The 27,408-nt window shown below is 40.7% G+C and overlaps 1 protein-coding gene across 1 annotated transcript; it reads left to right on the forward strand.

Annotated features, from left to right (window-relative positions):
* The first annotated feature begins 2,921 nt into the window (after positions 1–2,921).
* LOC111982134 (basic helix-loop-helix ARNT-like protein 2) lies at positions 2,922–21,831 on the forward strand. The gene is made up of 17 exons (XM_070433807.1): positions 2,922–3,602; positions 8,614–8,776; positions 8,881–8,919; positions 9,046–9,087; positions 9,774–9,931; positions 10,245–10,333; positions 11,038–11,130; positions 11,894–12,011; positions 12,362–12,508; positions 12,714–12,945; positions 15,970–16,076; positions 16,305–16,452; positions 16,684–16,736; positions 16,832–16,943; positions 17,141–17,225; positions 17,659–17,764; positions 21,035–21,831. The coding sequence occupies exons 1-17, from the start codon at positions 3,545–3,547 to the stop codon at positions 21,190–21,192; spliced, it is 1,908 nt and encodes a 635-aa protein (XP_070289908.1). The 5' UTR covers positions 2,922–3,544; the 3' UTR covers positions 21,193–21,831.
* Positions 21,832–27,408: the final 5,577 nt, after the last annotated feature.

A 27,408-nucleotide genomic window follows, 5' to 3' on the forward strand; every position in this document is an offset into this window, starting at 1 on the left:
TTGGGTGAACTATCCCTTTATAACTGGTTGGCACTGGGAGTGGTTGTGTATGTGTGGTAGGGGATTTGCACAAAATGCTGATAGGTTTCCATCCAATTGGTGACAGATTTATGCGAATATTCTAAAATCTGTATAAAAACAATGTGCATTTTCCTACCAGAAAGGTTTCCATCAAATTGACTTGTTGTGGATGAAAGTCTGTGCGTGATGACGCAGTGCACATACAAAAACTTTTGCGGTTAAATTCCAATGTACCGAATAAAAAAGACAAGCTAGATGGGTTTCTATCGCATTTAACTCTACTGATGGTTTTGTTACACAAAAAGATTGCGTTATATAGTCAATGTGCCCACTCTGGTATTAGCACGTGCGCTGTAGCCAACAGCTCGTATATACGGTGCGGGAAGTCTACCTACATGATGAGATTATTATGGGTAAATGTTTATTTGTTTTTATTTAACTAGGCAAGTCAGTTAAGAACAAATTCTTATTTACAATGGCGGTCTACCGGGGAACAGGGGGATAACTGCCTTGTTGAGGGGCAGAAAGAAGGATTTTTACCTTGTCAACTCAGGGATTCGATCCAGCAACCTTTTTGTGAAAAGGCAGCCAAGCATTGATCATCATGTCACCAGAATAAGACAATCGTTGTTTATTGGAAAGGAGCATCAAGCTCATCACTGTTCACTTTCACTACGGGTGAAATTCATCCTAATTTATTTAATCTGCAGTGTAATAAACTGCATGTTTTCCCGACCACACAATATCGCGTAACTCCCAAGTTTACTTCGATATGTTTATTATAGCAATACATGCCCATAAAGGAGTTTCCACCACCATTTATAGCGTAATTCATTTCTGCAAAGATTGCACCTTGTCTACCGTATTTTGTTTTGTCGACATTTGGAAAGTGTACGGACAAATGCGTCGTCACGTTTTTTGGGGGATGGAAACCTGGTTAGTAACATTATTTCCCCCACAAAAAATCAATCCTATGTGCTAATGTTTTAATGAAGCCTGTTTCCTTTTCCTGGGAAAGGAGATCGGAAGAGGATTTCCTTGGATGAAAGACTTGATATCCATCAGAGTAAATCAGTAGTTCAACTGTCTTTCACAGCAGTATATTCCAGGTACAATCTCATAATATAGGCTACTTTGAATTATGGTCTTGAAGACAGTTGGACTAAGCGATTGTAGTGCATATTGTATAACTGCAATATATTGCTTGTTTGTTACATTTATAATCGCTGTTTTTATTAAATAGTTAGGGAGCCACATAGATATAACTGAACTGGAAGCCTACCGTGATGTATATATTTCCATAGAAGATCAATGGTAATGACAGTGTACCTCGCCAAAACCAAATTAACTTGATCAAATGGCCTCTGTCTCACAAGGTCTTGCTCAGGCAGCCCAATTCTAATATTTTTTCCCCCACTAATTAGTATTTTGACCAAACACATTTTAGATATTTTCACATCAGGTACTTATCAGAGATGATCTGATTGGGGGGAGACACGTTTGTGAAAATATTATCAGAACTGGTCCGCCTGTGTAAATGCAGCCTTAGTTTTGTAGCTTTTGTTTTATTCAATAGGTTCTAATCGGTCATTGTTTTGCATGCCCATTACCTGTTGCCTCAGGACTATGCTCCAGTGTTACTGAATGGTAAATGGACACTTACCAAGATGTCTAACAGGCTGACTACACCGTTCGCGTCTTGCAAAATAAATGTAGAAATCTGTTTTTCAATGATTGCACCCACACTGCTCACGCGCGCAAACAAGCGTCTGCGTTGCCAAGGGCTAAAATAGAAATCAGTTCTATTTCTGATGCAGATCCTGCTGCAAGTCCTGCCTCTCCCATCTCCTCATTGGTTTATAGACGCAGGTACCCATGTGCCATCTCCTCATTGGTTATACCCACGTGAGTGAAAGACAAACGAGGTCAGTGGCGGTAATGCACCTAATTTTGCCAATCGCAATATAAAGTCAAGAGAAGAAAAAGCCTGGAAGGAAGAGAGATGACTAGAAACGATTCGGTTGAGTGTTATATGTGTGGATTAATTGGCAGAGTAGAGGACCTTGTGCATTTCAGGTAAAATAACAACTCAATGTTTATATCCCAGGACAAATTAGCTAACACCACAAGCTAGCTAAATAGGACAAATTAGCTAACAAGTGCAAGCTAACTAGCTAAAATGCCATACATGTTGAATGCTTTTTGACCTGTCATCCAATTTAATATAATTGGTTCAGAGTTTGTTTTGATATTTTAACCTGCATGTAGTGATCGCGTTTGGTGTGGGGGGACAAAATAAATGTATGCACGATGGCGCACGCGCACAGACGGTTTGGGTTACGTGTAACACGGATGTTGTGACATCGCATGTAGAACTACAATGCTATGGCTACACAATAATAAATAACGTCTCACGGTTGTAGCCTATGTTTTACCATCCATTGGATTTACCTATTGTCAAGTGCTCAGACGCACGTTTACTTTCGCTGTAGACAGGCTGTATTCAATTCTGCCGATTATGTTGCAAACCGTTTCTTAAAAGAAAGCAAACGGAACGAACGTGGATTGACTTGCCTCAATTTGTCCAATAGAAACTCGTTTTAGTTGCAAAACGGAATGCAACTGTTTGAACTAATGATTTCACCCCGGGCTTCAGACGAGTTAATGAGACAGCTGCTACACGTGACGGTTATATGGTTGTATAACGCAATAATATTTAGGTCAACGCGATTCTTGTTTGGCAAGTGCATACTTACACTTGCATAAAAGTCTCGTGCAGATGTCTCGAATAACAGGTGAGAAACATATGTTCGAAAGAGGGGGAAAAAGACCACTCGAATGAGTTTACTTATATATGGTAATTTGTCAGGTTGGACACGGATATTTACACGAGAAAGCAGTGTTTTCACTCAGTTATAGGGAGCCTGTGTAGTAGCCTATATAGACAATCATTTTTCCCTCAAATAGATGCAAAATTACACTTTAGCCTATCATTTAGAGGATAAAATGAACGTTTCATTCTTAAATCAGGCTGAAATATGAGCTACACTATAGCCTATTGATAAGGGACTCATGCAGAATACTCTTTAATTAAAATTGTAATGAAAGTGAAATCTTGGTGTTTCATGAATGGTTGTCCTACTTGCTATATAGCCCACGAAACGATTGTGTGTGAATGCAATGAACAGAGTGTCCCCTTCACGGGTGGTTTGAGTGAATGAATGCGAGTGTAGTGGTGACTGGTGATAGAGGGGAAGACAGATTGACCTCTTCCGCGTTTTCCTGGAGTTGTGTCCTCATTACCCAGGAGGCTACTTTATCCTTGCACGTGTAGGTCTACGTTTGGATGTCTACCCCCTCCCCGCCTTAGTACAGAGAGAGGGGACGAAAAAATAAAGTTAATTTATACAACAATCCCCCGCCTCTTCTCCCCATCTCTCCTACAGTAGGCTACTTGTACCACATTTAGGCTACCCTACCACTTCCTCATGTTCTGCGGCGCCGGGTTGCTGCGGCTCCAGCCATGTCCAAAGAGAATTTAGCCGCCGTGGGCAATGACTCGACCGCAGACAAACGAACAGGTACCGGTTTACCTATTTGTACCGCGTTCAAGACAACTCAGAAACTGAGCTCCAGGTTGAAAAGGATCAAAATCAACCAATAGGAAACTACGCAAAAACCGTACGCAAATTCTCAATTGGAGGTTCTGATCTTTCCGAGTTGTCTTGAAAGCACCACGTGTGAGTTCTCTAGGCTATGAGGTGATAATAGTTTATTGTAGTCGATGCTATGCGCCGGGTGGGATTGAGGGGAGCTGTTTCCATGTCTTTCGCTTTGAAAAACAATTTTGGATCTCCCCCAAAATGTAGGTCAGTAGATCAGTGGAGCACACTCGAGGAAGTCCTGGGACGCGCTCGTGGAAGTTTAATAATTTTGAACATATTTGTGGCATTCTACCATGTAATTTCGCAGGTAGGAGTTGGCGTGATTTTATTAGAATATGTGCATGGTGGAATTGTATTTATGGTAAACCTTGTGTAAAATAGATATTCTGTTCATGCCTTTGGTAATTTTGCCTAGACTAATAATCTATGTCGGTTAGCCTGTTAATCAAATAAAATGGCACCAATCACGATATTTATGCTTGGATTAAGTTTGCACCATATCCTGTTCAGTCGCACGTATAGCCTAAATAGTGTTTTATATATGTGTTTGGGTAGCCTAAAGTCATATCCTAGCCTACATGTTTTCATAGTTGTAGAATTTCAATGTATCGCGGCAAATTTGTACTTTTGGTGACGAGAACTTCCCATGTCTAAAGCATTCTGATGCATTGCCACATGTTCGTAACTTGATCTCCATGACCGCATTGTGATTCTGGCGATGCATGGTAAAATGTTAAAGAATATTTTCAATAAGTTGGTTATGAAACAGTTTCCAAATTCTCAAGGTGGGTGGGTGGATTTATTAGAACGCAGCCCAAAACAACTATTGTTCGATCCCGAACGTGCAAGCTAGGCTAATATGCAGCATGCATGCTTAATAACACCATTTCCCATTCTGTAATTTGTACATAACATCCAATAATGTACATGTTATGAATGTAGTTGAATATGGTCACTCATGTCGCTCATTTGAAAATAATACCTATTTGCAGCATAAAACATTTGTAAAAAATGTATAGGCCTGCCTGGCACATTTTAATTGAGCCCATATGCTACATCAAATAGGCTAGCTGCGCTTTGGCCAATATTTAATTTGTTTAGGCTATGTAGGCCTGTGTTCAGTTATTTTGTAAAATACCAGAGCCTATAACTTGATAACTATTCAACGCAAGCTGCACGTGAGCGTTTGGCCTCTTATATAAGAGGTAAGCTGTAGGTCAATCAAGCTGCAACACTTGGGATTTAAAAAAAAAAAAATCTTGCCTCTAGTCTTTATGCATTACCATCATACCCCAATAACATGTCCTGGGTTGGTTTATATAGGACTATAGTTTCACGTTAACAATATGAAATGCAAAGGGACACTAAGCAAATATGGTGTGACTTTCCTTTATCAATAACAACATTATCCTTTTTGGGAGACTACTGACAGTCTTGCTCTGGACATTGGTTGACAATTCTTAATGGTGTTGTAGGCTTATCACCCAATTACTGTAACAATATTTATTTATTCCTGACCTTAATAATTATTGATCTTAAAGTAGTACCAGACCTAAATGTGTTCTAGGATGACAAACGTTACACAGGAATGGATAAAGAGAATGGACAGAGGAAATAATGTATTACATAGCACTCTGTTAGGCAACCAATTGTTAAAACCGTATTGCCCAACAGTCAACTGTACTTCGCCTGAATAGCATAGATTCCCCCATTACAAGATGTATTCCCTCTGTTTTGTATATTTGAATAAACAAAATGTATTCTACTGTCAGCCCTCTTTCTTAGTATTGTACCTCATCTCATGTATGCATGTGTCCAACATGATATTGCTGTTTTGTCTGGCCCCTAGTATTATTCAAAACCAATGCAGAGGTTGGTGTGGGGGTGGGGTGATTCCTGTGGGAGTGAAAGGGGAATGGCTGTCCTCGGGTGAACTAGTCAGACTGGCCAGTGTGACAGGTGTAGAGTTGCCTCCCTGTTGCCTTTCTTTTGTTGGCTTAAAAGACGGCCAAAGGATTGGAACTATTTTCAGATAATAAAAACAATCTTCCTTAAATGAATGGAAATGTAAAGCTAACATTCCTCTGACAGAAAATGTGCAAACACAAGGAGGTATGATTAGCCATAATTTGCTGGGGAGGAAGGTAGCCTAGTGGTTAGAACGTTGAACTAGTAACCGAAAGGTTGCAAGATCGAATCCCCAAGCTGACAAGGTAAAAATCTGCTGTTCTGCTCCTGAACAAGGCAGTTAACCCACTGTTCCTAGGCTGTTATTGAAAATAAGAATTTGTTCTGAACTGACTTGCCTAGTTAAATAAATTACTGATTAACGCATAATTCATTCTAGGCTTTTACATGTAAGATTGATGAAGTTTGTGCAGGACAACTTCACTGGAACCTCCCTTTTTCCATGAGAGGTTATGGGGAGATGAGAAAGTGCATAATGTAAACCTGGACACTAATAACTAGGCTATCGGGTGTCTACGATTTCCTACAAGTATAATATAGAATTTGAATGGAGAAAGATGTGTGTAATGTAAACTAGTAATTAGTATAAGTACCCTTGTTTATCAGGTGATAAACTACATGCATTTTTTTCAGTGAATATAATCGGGATAGGGAATCTGAACTCGGATACTCACCAATACTGCTTTAACTAGATACTGCCATAACATCATACTGCCATAACCTTATACTGCCATAACATCATACTGCTGTGCTGTCTAATCAACTTTTAGACATTAATGTTCTAGTTGTACCAATAACCCTATCAACACACTGGGGTTCTTGTGTGAGAGTGAGTTCTTATGTGAGAGTGGCACGTGAGTAGTGAGGGATAGGGGAGGTTTATTATGAGGCACCAGCCACAGGAATCTCATCTGATGAGGGAGAGTCCTTTTGAGGGGCCATTCATTTATATGGGCTGTGACTGCCAGGGTTTTCATCATTATCATCAGCTGAAGACTTGGTCCAATGGAGTAGTGCGATCCTCGCCACATTTATCCAGCCAGGAGAGAGCATCATCCATGGAAGGTTCAGAAGCTGTATTAGCAAGCTCCAATTCACTCCGTCACACAAGCCTTACTTGTCATCTCTTAGGAAGCCAGGTGTAGTTTAGTGTATCATTCAAGGTGATTCAATTTACCTGGTTTCTGCACCACCCACTCATGTCCTGCACAACCAGGGAACTTGTTGATGTCTGGTTCCCAGTTGTCAGTGAGTTCGCGTTTCCCTCTGCATCTCCTATTAGTGACAAGAACTGGATCAACATTTATGAAGAATACTGTCAATTTTTTCTTTCAGTGAACAGAAATTAGTTTCTGCTTGTATCCCAATCCCCCTAAGACACACACACCCTAAGGGGTTGGAAGCACACTGAGCATATAAGGGTTAACTGTCTTGTTCAAAGGCACAACAGCAGGAGATGACATGGAGAGAGGCTGGCCTAGCCAGCTGCGTATTTACCAGGGGTTTCTCTGGTCCCTTGATGAACTTTGATTCGAAGTAGGTCAACCAAATGAATGTGTAGCACAACTAGTTCCCCACATAACTGCCTAATTGTATTTGATATGACATTGTCTTCCCCTTTAGTTAGTTTCTGCAAAATAGGGATCTCCACTCTTCGCTTTACAATTGTGTTGGATTTTATGAAATGTATGATTAGAACATCATTTATATCAATTTTCAGTTAATAAATGTTAATGTAATAAAGCATTCTAAATGTACCTCAACCCTGAGCTACTCACTGTCTTTGTCAAACATCAAAAATATTACCGTAGTTCCACTACCATCTCTACCTGTGGGATATTTCCACTTGTTTTGCTTTTATGCTACTACAATTTCTCATGCATGGTGAGATGCCTGCAGGAAAAGGAAGAGAGAGGGCAGGGCTGGAATATTTTCTGCATTCCACCTCAATGTCAGAAATTACCCCAAAATTCCTAGATATAGCCTAGGTTAGTTCATTAACCATTATTTATAAACATTTGTTACATTAGAAGCATTAGAATCCCAAAACATCTTCCACTTTTTAAACAATATTTCAAATAAAATGTCACCGTAGAATGGGGAGACGTGCAGGAAGTAGGTCAATGTTACAGCATTATATAAGCAGTGAGGTAAGGCGATAGCGGAAACCATCAGTCAAACACATGCTGGGGGAAAACTGGGATAAAGCCAGTGGTTAGACGCCCTCTAATGGTAACTCATCACGTGCTGCGCGACAGCCGGGAGAAAATGTCTGCCAGAGGGTGGTGTCTGTTAGGCTGATTTAGGTTGGAGAGTTCATTCACCTCACCTGCCAGATTTATGGCTTTCAAGATGATCAGTTACAATATGTAAGGCAATTTCCAGTTAGCTGAACTTAAAACTAATTTACACTGAGGAACATTTGTCAATAGGCTTACAATTGAGAGTTTATTTACGGTCCTCTCAAGTGGATGTTAGTTAGTGCATACACACGTATTATGTGACTGATCAACACAAGAACATTTATATTTATAAGACGGTTTAAAAGTATTTTTATTTTGAAACTTTTTACACAATATTTTGCACACTCCCAGGCAGCTTGTAGTGATACAACGTTCCAACCATGTGTATAGGATGCTTGAGGTCAACATCCATTGAGTTGGTATTTGGGCCATCTTCTGGGGAAAGCAAGTAACTGCATTCATTCGTTATTTTATTTTGTCAGTCCTCAATTGAGGGATTCAGTTGATTATCGGGGATATGTGAATGTTATTCATGGAGGTTTCCAACATTGGCAAATATAATAATCTCGGGAATTAAACAAAACACCAACCCATTTTGTCTCCGTAACGGTGTCAGTGCTACAATAATGCATCGATTTGACCGTGCGTGAATTACAAATGATGAGAWATCTAAGCTAATGTGTCAGTTTTGTATGGTTCTTGTGCCTGTGGTTTAGGACCCTTGCAGTTAGGAGAAACCAATAGCCTTCCTGTTTCTCGGCCTGACGTCATAACGCCCCACCTGGCAGGAGCCATGCATGATGTCATAACCCCCCACAAGGCAGGAGCCATGCCAATCCAAGAGCTGTCTAGGAAACGGAAGGGGGATATAGACAACAGGTAAGAGCAGAGAGACCTCACCTTTCATAAATCAGCATAAAAATAACAACATTCTTATTTTTGTCTCTTACCCGGTGGACTTATATTTTGTGTTCTCTATGCAGGGAAAATGGTGATGCTGAAATGGAGGAGCAACAGAGCAGGTATTTGAAGATTCTTTAGCAAAGAATTTTATTTCAGCACTAATCTTGGCAAGATCTCTCAGAGCCAGGCCAAGTGTTGAAATGAATCATTTTAAATAATCATAACTATTTCCAATTCCAATTCAGATCGGAAGACGATGATCAACAGGTGACAATAAAATGCTTCAGGTAAGAGCCTGGGCATACATATTCATTTGGTATATTGAAAGGGAGTTAAAGGCCCAATGCAGCCGTTAAAAAAAATCTCAATATCAAATCACTTCTGGGTAACAATTAAGTACCTTACTTTGACTGTTTTCAATCAACATGGTCAAAAGAAACACAAATAGCTTCTTAGTAAGAGCAGTTTCTCGAGCAAGAATTTCGCTAGGACTGTCTGAGTGGTCCAGGGGAAAACTGAAAACGAGCTGTTTGGCAGATTCACCAGGCAGGCCAAAACTCCATCCCACCAAAACTGGCTGAAATTTCAGGCTGTCATTTCAAACAACTCTTACACTAAAAGGGTATTATCGTCATTTTCACAATTTCACAGTATTATTCCAACACCATGTTGCGGAAATATATATAAAACACAGGAAAATCCCATTTTTGACTGAACTGGCTTTAGCAAACAGGAGGATACTTTAATATTATATATGACATAATACTACAGTATTAGTAATACTAATACTAATACTGAAGCTGGTGGTACGATGCGAGCAACCACATCAACGTAACGCCAATAATAACAATAACACACACACCCTAAATGATGTCATGCTGACTTGATAGCAACCCATCAGACACCTGTATACTTAAGTGTGTGAGACATGTGTGAGCGAGACAAATAAGTGTATTTGTGCCCTCACTCACAGGGAGCCACACAGCCAAATTGAAAAGCGGCGGAGGGACAAAATGAACATCCTTATTGACGAGCTGTCAGCCATGATCCCCTCCTGGAACCCCATGGCCAAAAAGCTTGACAAACTCACGGTTCTGCAAATGGCTGTGCAGCATCTCAAAGCCCTGAAAGGTAGGCCTCATCATTCCAAAACTGCCCCTACAATACAGTATCACACCAGGCAATCTGTGCAGCACCACACATCTCTTTAAGGTAGGTCTCATGAAGCTATACTAATGCAGTAAGAGCCTAGGACACATTGTGGCGGCAAAATACACAGCTGTGCGCAAATAGCTTGGTTCATTGCTGCGTTCATTGCTGATAATATAGATATATAGATTTAATATTTCTATATATTTTTAACTCAATTTATGATAGAAATGTCGAGCTCCTAAGGGACAGGTACAACACAGACAACAGCTCAGTGCTGTGTTCGTCTCGTCAGCAGGTGCCAGCAGTTCCTTTACTGACGTTAACTACAAACGCAAGCCTTCGTTTCTGCCTCAGGATGATCTCAAGCACCTGGTGCTCACGGTAGGCCGCCCTTCAATCTGTCTCAATCTCTTTCTCCAATCAACCAAGATCAATCCCATTTGGTATTGTGGCAGCAGTCACAACAGTAGGGTAGGATTATGTGGTCTGTCAATTTCAGTTTTTGTGTGTTGAGTCTTCTAGGCTCCAAAAATAGCTAATAATTTTGGTATTGATATGGGAAATATAATATAGTGACCTAGGATTATTCCTTTATGATTACAATGATGAGGTGAAATCTACAATTGTGTGGTTTTTATCTTCAAAGTGCTGCATTTTATCCAAAGTTATGAGAGGGCGGTGGGCATGTTTCTTCTTCAGACTCTAAGTATACACTTTCTTTCTTGGACAGTAACACAGGTATACCCTCTGGGTTTGCTATAGTATTTTTTCCATTCAGTCATTAACTAACTTTACTCTGGAAAATCCCTAATTAGAACAGGATGTGTCAACCGCTCAATTCTATGTAGAATTAAATCATATAGAAATAGCCAGTTCTTTCCCCTCGCTTGGAYTGTTCTGTTGTTTAACCTTTGCCTGCTCTGATCTCCCACAAGTGTGCATGTTTGTCACACAGAGTCTGCCATTTTAGAGTAAACAGAGATAGTGGATACACACTGATAGTTTCAAAATACTGTAGCAGTGTCAGTGTTTTCATGGATCCAGATTGAAATATATTGAGGTCGTGCCGTGTCTCATTTCCCCAGGCTGCAGATGGGTTCCTGTTCGTGGTGAGTTGTGACAGGGGGAAGATCCTCTTTACCTCAGAATCCGTCTTGAAGTTCCTCAACTACAGTCGGGTCAGTGAACTGGTTATACTTAGGCAATAAAGCCAGAGCGGGTGTAGTATACGGGCTGATATACCACGGCTTTCAGCCAATTAGCTTTCAGGGCTCGACCCACCCAGTTTATAATATACGATAAGCAGGTCTGGCAGTCTTAATTTACTACTTAATTCTAAATTGAGCTAATTATTGAGGTGGATTCCAACAATGTCACTATCACTCAATCCTATCTGTTATCCACTTAAATACTCTCAATGACAACTTTAGGAAAAGTCCATTACTTAACAGTGCTATCCCATTCATTTAGTTCCATGGTTTGGTTTTCTTTGGCCATTTGTAACAGGCACCCCATGCCCCTACCACTCTCATTGATTGTTAGCTAGCGGTGGCTAAAGTTAGCAGACGTTTGTAGTGGCTTTCTAAAGAGAACTGAACCATGTATTCTCCTGGCCCATAGACTACTTACATGGTGAGGAACTATCTAACATCAAAATGTAAAATACTGAAATTCCCTTTTAATAATACCTTATAATTTCTGTACCAAAGTAAAGTTATATCTGAATCTGTTTCATGCTTTATATTGTGGAGATGATGCTTGAAGTGGAGACCGGAGGTTTAATCAGAAAGTTCAGGTGGTTCTGAAGTGGGGATCTGAATCAGTTGTTTCCCCTAGTTCAGAAGTATAGTTGGCTAGCTAGCTAGCTCACACAAGATTTGGTTCCGGGTTCTTAGATGAATAGTTTGGTTCTGATAATTAAAGTGCTGTTTTTGTTTACAGTTGGAACTAATTGGACAGAGTCTTTTTGATTATGTCCACCCGAAGGACATTAGTAAAGTGAAAGAGCAGCTGTCAGCCTCAGGATTATACCCTCGTGAACGGCTCATAGATGCCAAAAGTAAGTCTGCAAAGACTTTATTTAAATGTATCTGTTTCTGGGATTTTCATATCTATTTCTCTCTGTGTTTTGATTTGTTTGTGTCTTGTTGAGATGCAGTTAAAGCCTTGTCACCACTATAACGGTATTACTTTAAAGAAAGTTGCAGCTTTTATCTCAGTTCTATTAGCACAGGGGAAAGAGCAGAGAGCCTGCGTTCTGTTTGTTGTTGCTTTACTGGTTTACACTTTGCCCTCGTTCTCTTTTGAGGTCACAGTCACTTTCTTATTATGTTCTGTCTTCAATGTGTTTTTTTAATATTATAAATATGATATGATGTTGTTGAATCATAGGCTCTCCCGGTTCTTTAGCAGGGTTACAGGTGCAGGACCTTCCTGTGGGAGCAGTTCATCTGTGTACAGGGGCACGGCGCTCCTTCTTCTGCCGCATGAAGCACAGCAGAACAGTTATGAAGACAGAAGACAAAACCATCCAGCCCAGCAGCCCCAAGAAAAAGGGTGAGAGAGCCATGCAGAGACACCTTCACTCAATACATCGTAAGAACAGAGCAAAACGTAGTGGTCATCAACCCAGAAGCACAATTTTTTTTTCTTGATTCCACCTCACTGGGGTAGTTGGTTAGCCCTGATAGGTCCATGATTGGAATTGCATGTGGGCATTAAATGTATACACAAGTTTTATGTACACTGTCTCCCCCTGTAGAGTCTCAGCGATACTGCACTGTCCATTGCACTGGTTACATGCGGAGTTGGCCCTCCACCCAGCTGGATGCTGAGAGCGACGATAACGAGTCCTCCCATCTGTCCTGCCTGGTCGCTGTGTGCCGCGTTCACCCTAACGATGCCTGTCAGCCCTCACGAGAGGTCAAGGTCAAACCCACCCAGTTTGTCACTCGCTTTGCAATTGACGGCAAGTTCACCTTCGTGGACCAACGGTAAGTTGTGCCTCTTATTCCCTCCACAAACATTTTTGCGATTTTCGCTCATTATTAAATATTCTTGGCAAGTGTTGGCATAATTTTGAACAAATATTGTTCATAAGGGGCCATTGTGGGCATAGCCTTCACGTGGTGAAAAACACTGGGAGGAAAATAAAACTGAATCTATACCCTGTGAAAGTAACCGCACCTTTCGATTTACTTCTGGATCAAGTCCGCTAATCTTTTGAACAGGCTTACCGATTATATAATCAAATTCGTAATATATACAGTATATACAGTTATATTTGTTTTTACTGAGTTTTTGCACTTAAGACCATTGCACTACGTTTTTGCCCATTGAAGACCATTTAAAAAAGCCTACAAAAGTTAAAAAACTACAAGGCTGAGTCACTTCCTGGTAACTTTCATAGCGTATTGTTCTCAGAGTTTTGTTCAGATTCTATCTCTTTCTGCTGAGTTGAGTATGTTTTGATACATACTGTAATGTTAAATTGGCCTTGGTTAACATTACAGTTATACTCTGGGTAACCCAACCTGTGCTTGTATTAACAGCGAAAGAAACAAATAAAGAGAAAAGCAATGACGTTGGTTAAGGCAGGCCTGGCAGGCAGTCATCTTGGATAGGGTTTGCCATGGCACCCCCTACCCATACCACAGTGGCTGTAAGTGTAATGGGGTTACCCCAAGTTTTCCAGCAATTGGTCTGAATGCATTCCAAATGAGACAATATACCCCTTGAAGAGATGACTGTACTGATTATTTCAAGAGATGGCAACAGTACAATACTAATACTATTGGTTTGAAATACAGATTATAAGTTGAAAAATGTTTACTTGGAACATTGTGTTGGAAATATATAATTTTTTATATAGTAAGCATGTCAAGATAAAGACCTAACTTATCGATTGTCAAATAGGCAGCTCCATTTCACAACGGGAGCCCTTTCACGTATGTGAATTTGTTATTGTGACCCAGGCTGTCCTAAAATGTAACACTGGTGGTGAGATCTTCTGACCAACAGCAGAGAGTGCATTGAAGGCGTCAGTCCAGTTTGATTTACAGTTGAAGTCGGAAGTTTACATACACCTTAGCCAACTACATTTAAACTCAGTTTCACAATTCCTGACATTTAATCCTAGTACAAATTCCCTGTCTTTGGTCAGTTAAGATCACTACTTTATTTTAAATAAAGTAAAAATAAATTTTTCTGGTTAAATAAAGGTTAAATAAAAAAAATTAAGATTGGGAAATGTCAGAATAATAGTAGAGTTATTTATTTCAGCTTTTATTRCTTTCATCACATTCCCAGTGGGTCAGAAGTTTACATACACTCAATTAGTATTTGGTAGCATTGGCTTTAAATTGGTTAGCTTGGGTCAAACGTTTCAGGTTGCCTTCCACAAGCTTCCCACAATAAGTTGGGTGAATTTTGGCCCATTCCTCCTGACAGAGCTAATGTAACTGAGTCAGGTTTGTAGGCTCCTTGCTCGCACACACTCTTCAGTTCTGCCCACAAATTTTCTATGGGATTAGAGTCAGGGCTTTGTGATGGCCACTCCAATACCCTGACTTTGTTGTCCTTAAGCCATTTTGCCACAACTTTGGAAGTATGCTTGGGGCCATTGTCCATTTGGAAGACCCATTTGCGACCAAGCTTTAACTTCCTGACTGATGTCTTGAGATGTTGCTTCAATATATCCACATGCACCAGTCCCTCCTGCAGCAAAGCACCCCCACAACATGATGCAGCCACCCCTGTGTTTCACGGTGGGATAGTGTTCTTCGGCTTGCAAGCCCCCCTTTTTCTCCAAACATAACGACAGTCATTATGGCCAAACAGTTCTATTTTTGTTTCATCAGATCAGAGGACATTTCTCCAAAAGTACGATCTTGTTCCCATGTGCAGTTGCAAACCATAATCTGGCTTTTTTATGGCGGTTTTGGAGCCGTGGCTTCTTCCTTGCTGAGCGGCCTTTCAGGTTATGTCGATATAGGACTCGTTTTACTGTGATAGATACTTTTGTACCTGTTTCTTCCAGCATCTTCACAAGGTCTTTTGCTGTTGTTCTGGGATTGATTTGCACTTTTCGACCAAAGTACGTTCATCTTTAGGAGCAGACCACGTCTCCTTCCTGAGCGGTATGACGGCTGCATGGTCCCATGGTGTTATACTTGCGTACTATTGTTTGAACAGATGAACGTGGTACCTTCAGGCGGTTGGAAATTGCTCCCAGGGATGAACCAGACTTGTGGAGGTCTACATTTATTTGCTGAGGTTTTGGTGATTTGTTTAGATTTTACCATGATGTCAAGCAAAGAAGCACTGAGTTTGAAGGTAGGCTTTAAATACATCCACAGGTACACCTCCAATTGACTCAAATGATGTCAATTAGCCTATCAGAAGCTTCTAAAGCCATGACATCATTTTCTGGAATTTTCCAAGCTGTTTAAAGGCACAGTCAACTTAGTTTATGCAAACTTCTGACCCACTGTAATTGTGATAATGTGAATTATAAGTGAAATAATCTGTCTGTAAACAATCGTTGGAAAAATGACMTGTCATGCACAAAGTAGATGTCCTAACCAACTTGCCCAAACTATAGTTTGTTAACAAGAAATGTGTGGAGTGGTTGAAAAACGAGTTTTAATGACTCCAACCTAAGTGTATGTAAACTTCCAACTTCAACTGTATGTTTACAGTATAATTCATATTATCTGTAAGTGATTTTATTTTTGTTACTTTTGAGTGAGATCATTTCTACTTTGGCATTTGATCCCAATTCAGAGACCAAGAACCAAGCTCACTTTACCGTGGTCGAATGTTTGACAATCATTCCATTTACTCTTTTCCATAGAAACAGAAAGGCTGCATCATGTACATTGATGGTTATAATTAGCATTTATTGTGCCTTTCTGAAATGATGTACATAGTTAGAGCTGGTAAGTGGACAGAAGATATCAACCTGGTACTGTCGTGGGTTTAGATAGAATAACAGCCTCCTTGTCTCTGTCCTTCAGAGCCACCACTGTTCTGGGCTACTTGCCACAGGAACTACTGGGGACGTCTTGTTACGAGTACTTCCACCAGGACGACCTGCAACACCTCGCAGAGACACATAGGAAAGGTAATTTTGAATAGTTTGGTTGTCTTTCGTATCTCAAACAGATATGAATTATATTTCGGTTGCACTTTATTTTGGGTTACAGAAAATGACCAGGTTCTTACCTTTGTCGCATGGTAAAATGGTAATTACACCATAATAACCTGTGCATTACTTGTTTTTTTTATTGGGGGGGTGGGGGGTGATTCAAGCACATTTCAGTGATAGAAGTGCTGTTTTGTGTCTCAACAGTTCTCCGCAGTAAAGAGAAGATTGAGACCAGCTGCTACAAGTTCAAAACTAAACATGGCTCCTTCGTCATGCTTCAAAGTCAGTGGTTTAGTTTTATAAACCCGTGGACCAAAGAAGTGGAATTTATTGTTTCTACCAACCGAGTTTTGTAAGTGCCTTTTCACATTAGGTCTAGAATGTGGTTTGAACAATCTATAATGATATTCAGTAAAATACATTTCATTTAATAATCTGCTTCGAGTCAAGACACAATTTCAGTCAAAATTGTCCCATTTTGGACCCAAAATGTAGCTGTTGTTTGAGAGTCCTCAGCGTTGTACTAATGACATCATACAAGGGATGTACAATGATTTGTCGTCTCTTCCCTCTCCACACACAGGGGACCCGGTCACACAGAAACTGAACAGCCGAGCAGCTCCAAGCTGTTGGACGGTAAGGAAAGGAATATTTGTCCTGGTCATTCTGGATGTTGTTTGGGTGTGTGGACCGACCTCAGCTCACTGTCCTGACCCCTCCCTCTGTTACAGAAGAGAGCAAGCGTACTATCCTTATCCCTGGCATCTCCAGTGGCATGGCCACTATGATCTACGCTGGCAGCATAGGGACCCAGATAGCAAACGAGCTCTTGGACTCCAACAGGTGTGTTGCGTCTATTATGGCATTGTTTTACAGAGCTTTSTTTGACCACCAGGAGGAAGCTGGTACTTGTACAGTCGGCTTACATCGTTTTTTTGTTTTATTGGCACATGACCTTGAATATTTTGTTCCATTAGTCCTGCTTTCTTTCACCGCCAAAATGTCTCTGTTGCATAGACGATGTCTCTGTGTCTGTGCAGGGTCAATTGTTCTCCATCCAGTGGAACCTCCAGTCCCTTCTGTCCACCTCAGGACAGGTCTCCAATGGTCTCCTCTCATGCCAACGTGAGTCNCAGGGTCAATTGTTCTCCATCCAGTGGAACCTCCAGTCCCTTCTGTCCACCTCAGGACAGGTCTCCAATGGTCTCCTCTCATGCCAACGTGAGTCGCCTTACCTACCTCCCTTCTCATCCTACAGTGTCTTTAGGGAGGCAGTAGTTGCATGTTGACTATAAAATAAAATAAAATTCATTACAGCATAAAGGGAGAGAGCATGGTGTTTTTTACACGACCATAACCCCTGGAGTTCTCCCTATGAACATATGCCTTGCATAGACTACAAACTTTTAAACTGATTATAATATTTTGATGTACTTTAACTTATCAATAACCCTCTTAATAGGTGCGCTTGAATTGTTTTGTGAATGGAACTTTTTATCAAAAAATCTATAGAGTAAAGATGTTATGTATTATTATGTACCCACTTGTCCTCTTGCAGATGCCAAATGAGGAGGTGACTGACTCAGATACAGTGAGCAAGTCTGGATCAGAGTCTGCTTCAAAGGGGGCCACATACGCTGGTAGCGACACACATATGGACACAGGTAGTTACCATTCAAAATCCTATACAAAGTCATTTTATTCAAAACATTTATTTCACCTTTATTTAACCAGGTAGGCCAGTTGAGAACAAGTTCTCATTTACAACTGCGACCTGGCCAAGATAAAGCAAAGCAGTGCAACACAAACAACACAGAATTACACATGGGATAAACAAATGTACAGTCAATAACACAATAGAAAAATCTATATACAGTGTGTGCAAATGTAGTAATACTAGGGAGGTAAGGCAATAAATAGGCCATAGTGGTGAAATAATTACAATTTAGCAATTAAACACTGGAGTGATAGATAGTGCAGAAGATGAATGTGCAAGTAGAGATCCTGGGGTGCAAAGGAGCAAAAAAAATAATAACTATATGGGGATGAGGTAGTTGGGTGGGCTATGTACAGATGCAATGATCGGTAAGCTGCTCTGACAGCTGATGCTTAAAGTTAATGAGGGAGATATAGACTCCAGCTTCAGTGATTTTTGCAATTCATTCCAGTCATTGGCAGCAGAGAACTGGAAGGAAAGGTGGCCAAAGGAGGAGTTGGCTTTGGGGATGACCAGTGAAATATACTTGCTGAAGCGCGTGCTACGGGTGGGTGCTGCTATGGTGACCAGTGAGCTGAGATAAGGCGGGCTTAGCAAAAACTTATAGATGACCTGGAGCCAGTCGGTTTGGCGACGAATATGAAGTGAGGGCCAGCCAACGAGAGCATACAGGTTGCAGTGGTGGGTAGTATATGGGGCTTTGGTGACAAAACGGATGGCATTGTGATAGACTACATCCAATTTGCTGATTAGAGTGTTGGAGGCTATTTTGTAAATGACATCGCCGAAGTCAAGGATATGTAGGATAGTCAGTTTTACGAGGCTATGTTTGGCAGCATGAGTGAAGGATGCTTTGTTACGAAATAGGAAGCCAATTCTAGATTTAATTTTGCATTGGAGATGTTTAATGTGAGTCTGGAAGGAGAGTTTACAGTCTAATATTGATCAGTGATCGGTTGAAGAGCATGCATTTAGATTTGCTTGCATTTTAGAGCATTTGGAGGCCACGGAAGGAGTGTTGTATGGCATTGAAGCTCGTCTGGAGGTTTGTTAACACAGTGTCCAAAGAAGGGCCAGAAGTATACAGAATGGTGTCGTCTGCAGAGAGGTGGATCAGAGAATCATCAGCAGCAAGAGCGACATCATTGATGAATACAGAGAAAAGAGAATTGAACCCTGTGGCACTCCCATAGAGACTGCCAGAGGTCCGGACAACAGGCCCTCCGATTTGACACACTGAACTCTATCAGAGAAGTAGTTGGTGAACCAGGCGAGGCAGTCATTTGAGAAACCAAGGCTGTTGAGTCTGCCGATAAGAATGAGGTGATTGACAGAGTCGAAAGCCTTGGCCAGGTTGATGAAGACAGCTGCACAGTATTGTCTTTTATCGATGGCGGTTATGATATCGTTTAGGACCTTGAGCGTGGCTGAGGTGCACCCATGACCAGCTCGGAAACCAGATTGCAATCTTAGAAGCAATGCATTTACATGATCTTTCATTTACCTAGACTGTAATCAATCAGACAGTTTTAAGTGTATGTTTGGGTTACTTAGTTATACTTAGAGTGATCCCTTGATTAGGGAAGTTTACATACACTGAGGTTGGAGTCATTAAAACTCGTTTTTCAACCACTCCACAAATGTCTTTTTAACAAACTATAGTTTTGGCAAGTCGGTTAGGACATCTAATTTGTGTATGACACAAGTCATTTTTCCAACAATTGTTTACAGACAGATTATTTCACTGATTAGTCACTGTATCACAATTCCAGTGGGTCAGAAGTTTACATACACCAAGCTGACTGTGCCTTTAAACAGCTTGGAAAATTCCAGAAAATGATGTCTTGGCTTTAGAAGCTTCTTATATGCTAATTGACATCATTTGAGTCAATTGGAGGTGTACCTGTGGATGTATTTCAAGGCCTACCTTCAAACTCAGTGCCTCTGCTTGACATCATGGGAAAATCAAAAGAAATCAGCCAAGACCTCCGAAAAAGAATGATGGACCTCCACAAGTCTGATTCGTCCTTGGGAGCAATTTCCAAAGGCCTGAAGGTACCACGTTCATCTGTACAAACAATAGTACGCAAGTATAAACACCATGGGACCACGCAGCCGTCATACCGCTCAGGAAGGAGACGCATTCTGTCTCCTAGAGATGAACGTACTTTGGTACGAAAAGTGCAAATCAATCCCAGAACAACAGCAAAGGACCTTGTGAAGATGCTGGAGGACACAAAATATCTATATCCACAGTAAAACGAGTCCTARATCGACATAACCTGAAAGGCCGCTCAGCAAGGAAGAAGCCACMGCTCCAAAACCGCCATAAAAAAGCCAGACTACGGTTTGCAACTGCACATGGGGACAAAGATCGTACTTTTTGGAGAAATGTCCTCTGATCTGATGAAACAAAAATAGAACTGTTTGGCCATAATGACTGTCGTTATGTTTGGAGGAAAAAGGGGGAGGCTTGCAAGCCGAAGAACACCATCCCAACCGTGAAACACAGGGGTGGCTGCATCATGTTGTGGGGGTGCTTTGCTGCAGGAGGGACTGGTGCATGTGGATATATTGAAGCAACATCTCAAGACATCAGTCAGGAATTAAAGCTTGGTCGCAAATGGGTCTTCCAAATGGACAATGACCCCAAGTATACTTTCAAAGTTGTGGCAAAATAGCTTAAGGACAACAAAGTCAAGGTATTGGAGTGGCCATCACAAAGCCCTGACCTCAATCCTATAGAAAATGTGTGGGCAGAACTGAAAAAGCGTGTGCGACCAAGGAGGCCTACAAACCTGACTCAGTTACACCAGCTCTGTCAGGCGGAATGGGCCAAAATTCACCCAACTTATTGTGGGAAGCTTGTGGAAGGCTACCTGAAATGTTTGACCAAAGTGAACCAATTTAAAGGCAATGCTACCAAATACTAATTGAGTGTATGTAAACTTCTGACCCACTGGGAATGTGATGAAAGAAATAAAAGCTGAAATAAATCATTCTCTCTTCTATTATTCTGACGTTTCACATTCTTAAAATGAAGTGGTGATCCTAACTGACCTAAAACAGGGAATTTTTACGTGGATTAKATGTCAGGAATTGTGAAACTGAGTTTAAATATATTTGGCTAAGGTGTATGTAAACTTCCAACTTCAACTGTATGACTAACATAACTTTGTGTATTGGTTGATTTTGATGACAGCCCGTTCTCCCCCAGGAGAGAGCTCCCAGATGGACCTGGACAGCATGGTGGGACCAGGCCTCGGGATCCTGAGCAACGATGAGGCTGCCATGGCCGTCATCATGAGCCTGCTGGAGACTGATGCCAACCTGGGAGACGCAGTAGACTTTGACAACATGCACTGGTCTCACTAGCAGAGATTCAAATGCCATGAATTCAGGAGAAGAATTTAGATTCCAGTTCAAGATTTGAAAAATTATATTTATTCTTATCGACATTACTTCATTTATTTATTTAAGCATTTTCAAAGAGGATTTCTTTCAATTCCTGAATTGGGATTTCAATTCACTTCCAGAATTGAAACGGAATTGACCCTCAACTCCATCAGTCCTTAACTCTGTAGTTTATGGTTAGACAAACTCCATCCAGGGACTCTTTTCGTGTGCTCGGCTACCAAGGAAACAGATTTATGTGCTTCTGAGGGACTTCTACAGCTCTCTGTTTAAGTTTCAGCAAGAGATATCCAGCCTGCGCTAAAACCAGCTAACTCTTTGGTGGCTTGCACAGCTGGTTCAATTGGTGGGGATTTTTTTGATCAATGTTTCAATGTAACTGAATGTGTACTAAAAACCACCCGAGTTTGCCTATATCTGGGGGCTCACAGATCGATACCAATTCGGTACTCTTGGGGTTCCCGCCGGTGTGAAAGTGATCAACTCAAATTCCAAGGGAGTGGACGAAGGCATAGGTTAATCAATTACAAAGTATATTAACTTTGAACACTGATCACTTGTGTGAATAACTTGAAATGAAACATTACAACTGTGTCTTCACTCAAATTGTCATTGTCTGTTATTACAAAGTGAAATTGTATATTGTTCTGTCTTTTTGCTCTTGCATTGTAGGCTTCTGTGTAGGTGAATCAATATTGCTGCCATGTCTATTGTAAAGACAGCGGCATACCTTTTTCTGAAGTCACTCAGAGGTAGAGCTGCTTCTCTTGAAATGTTTTCATTTACACTGAAACAGAACACCCTGAAGATGCACCTGCAGGGATGTAATGGAGGCTAAARSCACAGAAACACCTTTTAGTTTGTGAAAAGCATTTACACATTTATTATGCAACGTTGGCGTTGTTAGCAATAGCGTGTGTGTTGCCTATCCTAGAGGAACACAATGGAAATAAGCTCTCAGGCTTTATTATGTTTTGTCCTCAATGGTTTTAAGTATCTAGTCTTCAACTTTTTAATGATCAAATAAAATACTCACTGCCCATCACCACAACCAGCGTTCAGCACTTAACCACTTGAATTCTTTACCACCTCATCCCTGTGCATCTGCCTTATACAAACACATCCTAGCTTGTTTGAAATGTGGAGGTGTGAAACTAATCCAGACAAGGAAAACAATGCTTGCAAACAACCTTTTGATCCACGTTTCAGCAAACTATTGCGAAAGAATCTCTAGTCCCAGAACCAATCTCAATACGGTGTTGGCTTTTGCTCTGAACAGAGCATTACTTTCTCTCTGTGTGAAGTTTGCACACCTTCCAAATACTAATAAGTACTTGAAAATAAATTAAGTATATATTGCTGGAATTCAATCTAAATCCACTGTACATTTTGTTCTGCAATTGTGATTGCCACTTGAAGGACAAAAAGGAGAATTATCAGTGAATCCGTAAAGACTTTAATTGTAATGTCTGTGTGCACTCGTGCAGTGTTGATTATTATTACACTTTTTGGGTGAGGGAAGATCATGGCTWCATGTGCAAAGAATTAAGTAATCTGGTACAGAAAAGCTAATTAATAGGCTGCATGTCAAACTTTGATATTTTTTTGTCTCTGACCAATGCATCCACGCAATGCAATTAAACATTAAAAACAAATCTGAACKCATGAACAAAGTTGAATATGAAACCTATGTTTTTATCTTGAAAGTCTGTAAATGTCATTTATAGGCATGACTTAAATATAGAAAATKTGGAAACTGCATTTCAACTCAGATGGAATATGAAAAAATATGTATGTGAATGGAATAGTTATCAAGTGTAATTGTTGCTTGGAGTACTATGGTCCTTACACTACCCTCTTCCTTTAGAAAGTGGGTCCCTCTGCTTCACTCTCACAAGTCCCTTGTGCCCGTACTGATGGGAAATCATTTTTATGACCTCTCAGCAGCGCTATCCCACTTCTGACACCCAGTGTAGTTGATTCWGGGGGTACCGACCAAGATTCCATCCCGGTCCCTGTGACTGTCAGTTCAACACCTTAGCCAATAKTGTATGTGTGTGGCACCTAAATGATGTCATCCATAGAGATTCATATTTGTTGACTTAACAGACAATTGAAAAATAATTGGCTCAGTTGGTAGAGCATGGTGCTTGCAACACCAGGATTGTGGGTTTGATTCCCGGGGCCACCCATACCTAAAATATATGCAAGTAAGATCAAGACGCTTTGGATAAAAGTGTCTGCTAAATGGCATATATTATATTACTATAGACCAGTCAGGGGTCGGAGGTGTGAGGCAGGTATTTACTTATGAACTAAATCAAAGGGCAAAGTCCATGGTCCATTTAGAGTGGCATTTTTGTATTATTCTTTGGCTTAACTTACAGTAAGCCATTTGCCATTTCCTTGTAGGAGTAACACAGCATTTCTCTTAGTGTCACAGTCTCAGGCTGAGCACACTTGAGGCTGAGCACACTTGAGGCTGTATCTCGCTACAAGAGGTAAGCATTCACACTTCTTCCTGTTTTTAGACTCCTATTGAATCAGATGTAGTTGCTGACTTACTTAATTTTCTCTGTATAGAATCAAGATGTCTACGGTACAGTACCCTTTTGTCTGACAATGGATAAGAGTCCAGTCTTTAAGTACAGGCAATGCACTCTCTAAAGATGAGCTTTACATAYCCAAAGCTAACACCTGTACACAGATCTCATACAGTAGTAGGTAACTAATAGCCAGCATATATTTTGGTGGGGTCCGTGTTACACTTATCAGTCCAATGATCTAATACTACAGTCAAATTGAATAATAMAATTTTAGTTTCAATCCTTAAATTTGTAATTTTTCCAACCCACTAATTCAAATGGTATAATATAAATCATTTTCAATTGTATTATTTAAAAATGTTTTTTTCAATTTTCTAATGTTGAAATATTGGTGTGGTTGGTAGGGAAAACAGAGTGATTTCTAAGTCTGTAGGTCAAGTGGATGCTACCACTACAATGAGGGGGGAACTCAACCTAACCTACCTACGCTGTAGTGCAATCTTGCCTGTCCAAAGGTACTTGAAATGTTTAGAGGTTAATTACCTATACTTTACATTTTTCATTGAACATTTAGTGTTGAGTGTTGATTCAGGAGTTAAATTAACACTAAAGAGTTAAATGAACACCCAGTGGTGTAAAATAACCCCTGTGTGGTGTTAATAACCAGACTTGAACCAAAACCAGGTCAATTATTATATTTCCCAGCATGCTCTATTGCAGGTAGATTACATTTTTTTTCAATATCTATGTTTTTGCATGTAATTGATTGATTAATTAATCTTATGCTACCCCAATTATAAATAACACTTTTTTCTTTGCTAATCCAATCTGTTACTTGGACTTTTTGCAACCGTTACTGAAATGGTTGTTCCAGTTTAGAAGTTGTAGGTAGTCTCATAATTTAGTCTTCCTAACCCTGGCATTATTCTGAATACAGGTTAGTGGTGAATACAAATGTAAAATGTGATAGTCCCTGGCTGGATTCCAATAGGAAAGCCAGCATAATGTGACTTGGAGGCCTGATGTGATTAGTTTCAGGCCACTGTACTAGGGTAAAATGAGGGCTTCAAAATAATTGTATTTTAATTATTATAATTTTTTGGGGGGGGAAAGTTGTATTTATACATTTCCTTTAAAAACAGCTCATATATTTGTGCGTCATTTTTATCCATAAAAACGGCATAAAGGCAAAAAAAACAGCATTTGAATATTATTTTTTATATTTGTTCAAAAGTACAAGTATTTAAAACAATAAAATAACCATGAATAAAAGTACCTTGTATAAAATCCAATCCATAAAAGCCATTTAAAATGTGCACAAATGATTTAACAAAGGTCAAATATTTTTAAGACATGGGAAACATGTTAAAAGCTGTCTTCAGTCCTTWGTACAGGAACGGGTGTGAGTCCTTATCAAACTCGCCTCCTCCTGCTCTTCCGAATCAACTACCGTCRTGTCCTTCGGGGCCCAGAGGAGATCCCTCCCCTAGGCGCTTCGCCCTAGGCACCACAGTGCTGTCAGGCCGTGGCCACCGGGACCTTGGGTGTTGTGGGGGACCCTTCACCTGTGGTCGAGGACCCCTTTCTTCTGTACCATCCCAGGGCTTCCGTGGCAACCATGGCCACTGCCTGGGGGGTGGTCTCTACTAGTTTTGCTACCAGCAGGTTGCGGGAGAACCACAGTGCATCCTTCAGACACGTGAGGGTGGGCCAGAGCTTGGTGAAGGCCTTCGATGAGATAGGCCTTCGGCCCACCCCATATAGCACGAGCTGGGGCGTTAGGTCTTCCCCTGCTGGCAGACACGGGGAGATCAGGGAGCCTGCTTCCTTCCACAGGTCCCTGGCGGCGCTGCACTCCCAGAGCAAGTGCCTTACTGACTCATCATTGCCACAGCCTGTTCGGGGGTATGCGAAATGTCCTCGCCATGCCCCGGGAGTGCATAACGGCCCTGACCGGGAGGATCTCATGGGCTACCATCCAGGACAGGTCCCGGTGCCGATTCAGCAGAGCAGGATGGGCCACGTTGCGGCAAACCATTGTGGGCTCGGCTATAGCAAGCCCGCACACTGGACACATTGTGTCCCGCTCCTGCACAAGAGAGAGAAGAGAGRGGTGTTTAGTTAAAACAGTGACAGATTACTTTTCCAGTTTAAAATGTCTTKACTTTTGGAGCTGYATGTAGTGTGTGGGGAGCACAGGAAGTAAAAGACCATCCGCTCCYGAGCTAAAAGAGTTGTTTATGGGGGGATAAAAACAGAACTGTTTAAATAAAAGTACAGGTAAAATCACAGCTTTAATGATTAAAACCTTGCCCTCACAAGTCAGCTGTTGTAGTCCCCACAAACCCAGTCTCTGTCGTACTGTCCCTAAAATACCATTCCAGTTTCCACTCCCTCCTCCCTACTCTGTGACCCAGAGTACATAGGGGAGTTGTAGCGATGGGACAAAACAAACTACCACATGGAGATTGGGGATAAAAATGGGCAAAAGTACAAAAAAATAAATAAATGTATTCGCCAAGCCTCAGTCGGAAAGAACAAGATATCATTATCTGATGATACAACATATCCAGTGGAAACGTCATAAAATACCTTTCCCTTGTGAAAAAACAGCTGTCTGTCCGGAACTCACTGGCGCAGGAAACTCTGAAGGCCTAGAACAGGCTAGTTGATAGGCTAGTTGTTTGCTAGAGACAGCTTCAGGCAGGATCCAGTTGATTGATTTGATACAATGTGGCACTTCACTAGCAATAGCTCAYGTCAAGACAGATAGAAAGTGAGGCAGACAGGCTGAGTAGAGAGATGAATGTGATTGAAAAAAACAGAATTTATCAGTAGGCTATATTTTCTACTGTTTATATTTGTAGGCGTTATGTATTTTTACTATAGTTGAAAATGGAAATGATAGGCCAACGGTTGCATTGGCCATCTCCGAGTACTATGCGCTCATTTAGGCTATTTAGCCGCCAATGATCACAGTGTAGCAATGTGTCCATAATATGGCAGAGGCTGGTGCTCTAACATTAGTTTAATTTTTACTTTAATATTTCTATAATTTTCATTAAGATTTTCATAATTAACCACTTGACAATGATTTGGAGAAATGAAAACATTATTATTGAAATMAAACTGTTCCACGAAAATGSACATATGAAAATRATAACTGACACCCAGATTGGTAGAAATGGTAAGATAAATTGTATACCTATGCTTCCCCAAACTTTATAAAATAATTGCTTCCACCTTTCTATGGTTGGATTTTCAAGCAAGGTAAGACATTGGTCATAATATGGAGTAAAACATTCAGGATTGAAACAATTAAGTATGTTTTCAAAGTGCATACTGCCTCCAGCTCACATTGTAAAGTGGTGAGTGACCCGCTGATAGCCTGCCTACAGTTGTTTTTTCTCCTGGTCAATTTGGCCAGCAACAATTTTATCTACCGGGTTTTGATTTTTTTTACGGCCAAAAGCTGCCATTTATCGGCTAACAGAAACCCTGACCCTCAGAGAGATCAAATCAAATCAAACTTGTAAATGTAAATTGTCCGGTGGCGATTTTAGGAATTGTTCAGCAGATGGGGTCAGAGCCAGGATCAGCCATATCAGCATCACTGGAGGAATTGGGCTTA

Source organism: Salvelinus sp. IW2-2015, linkage group LG3, assembly GCF_002910315.2.
Source record: "Salvelinus sp. IW2-2015 linkage group LG3, ASM291031v2, whole genome shotgun sequence".
In the NCBI taxonomy this organism is placed as follows: domain Eukaryota; kingdom Metazoa; phylum Chordata; class Actinopteri; order Salmoniformes; family Salmonidae; genus Salvelinus; species Salvelinus sp. IW2-2015.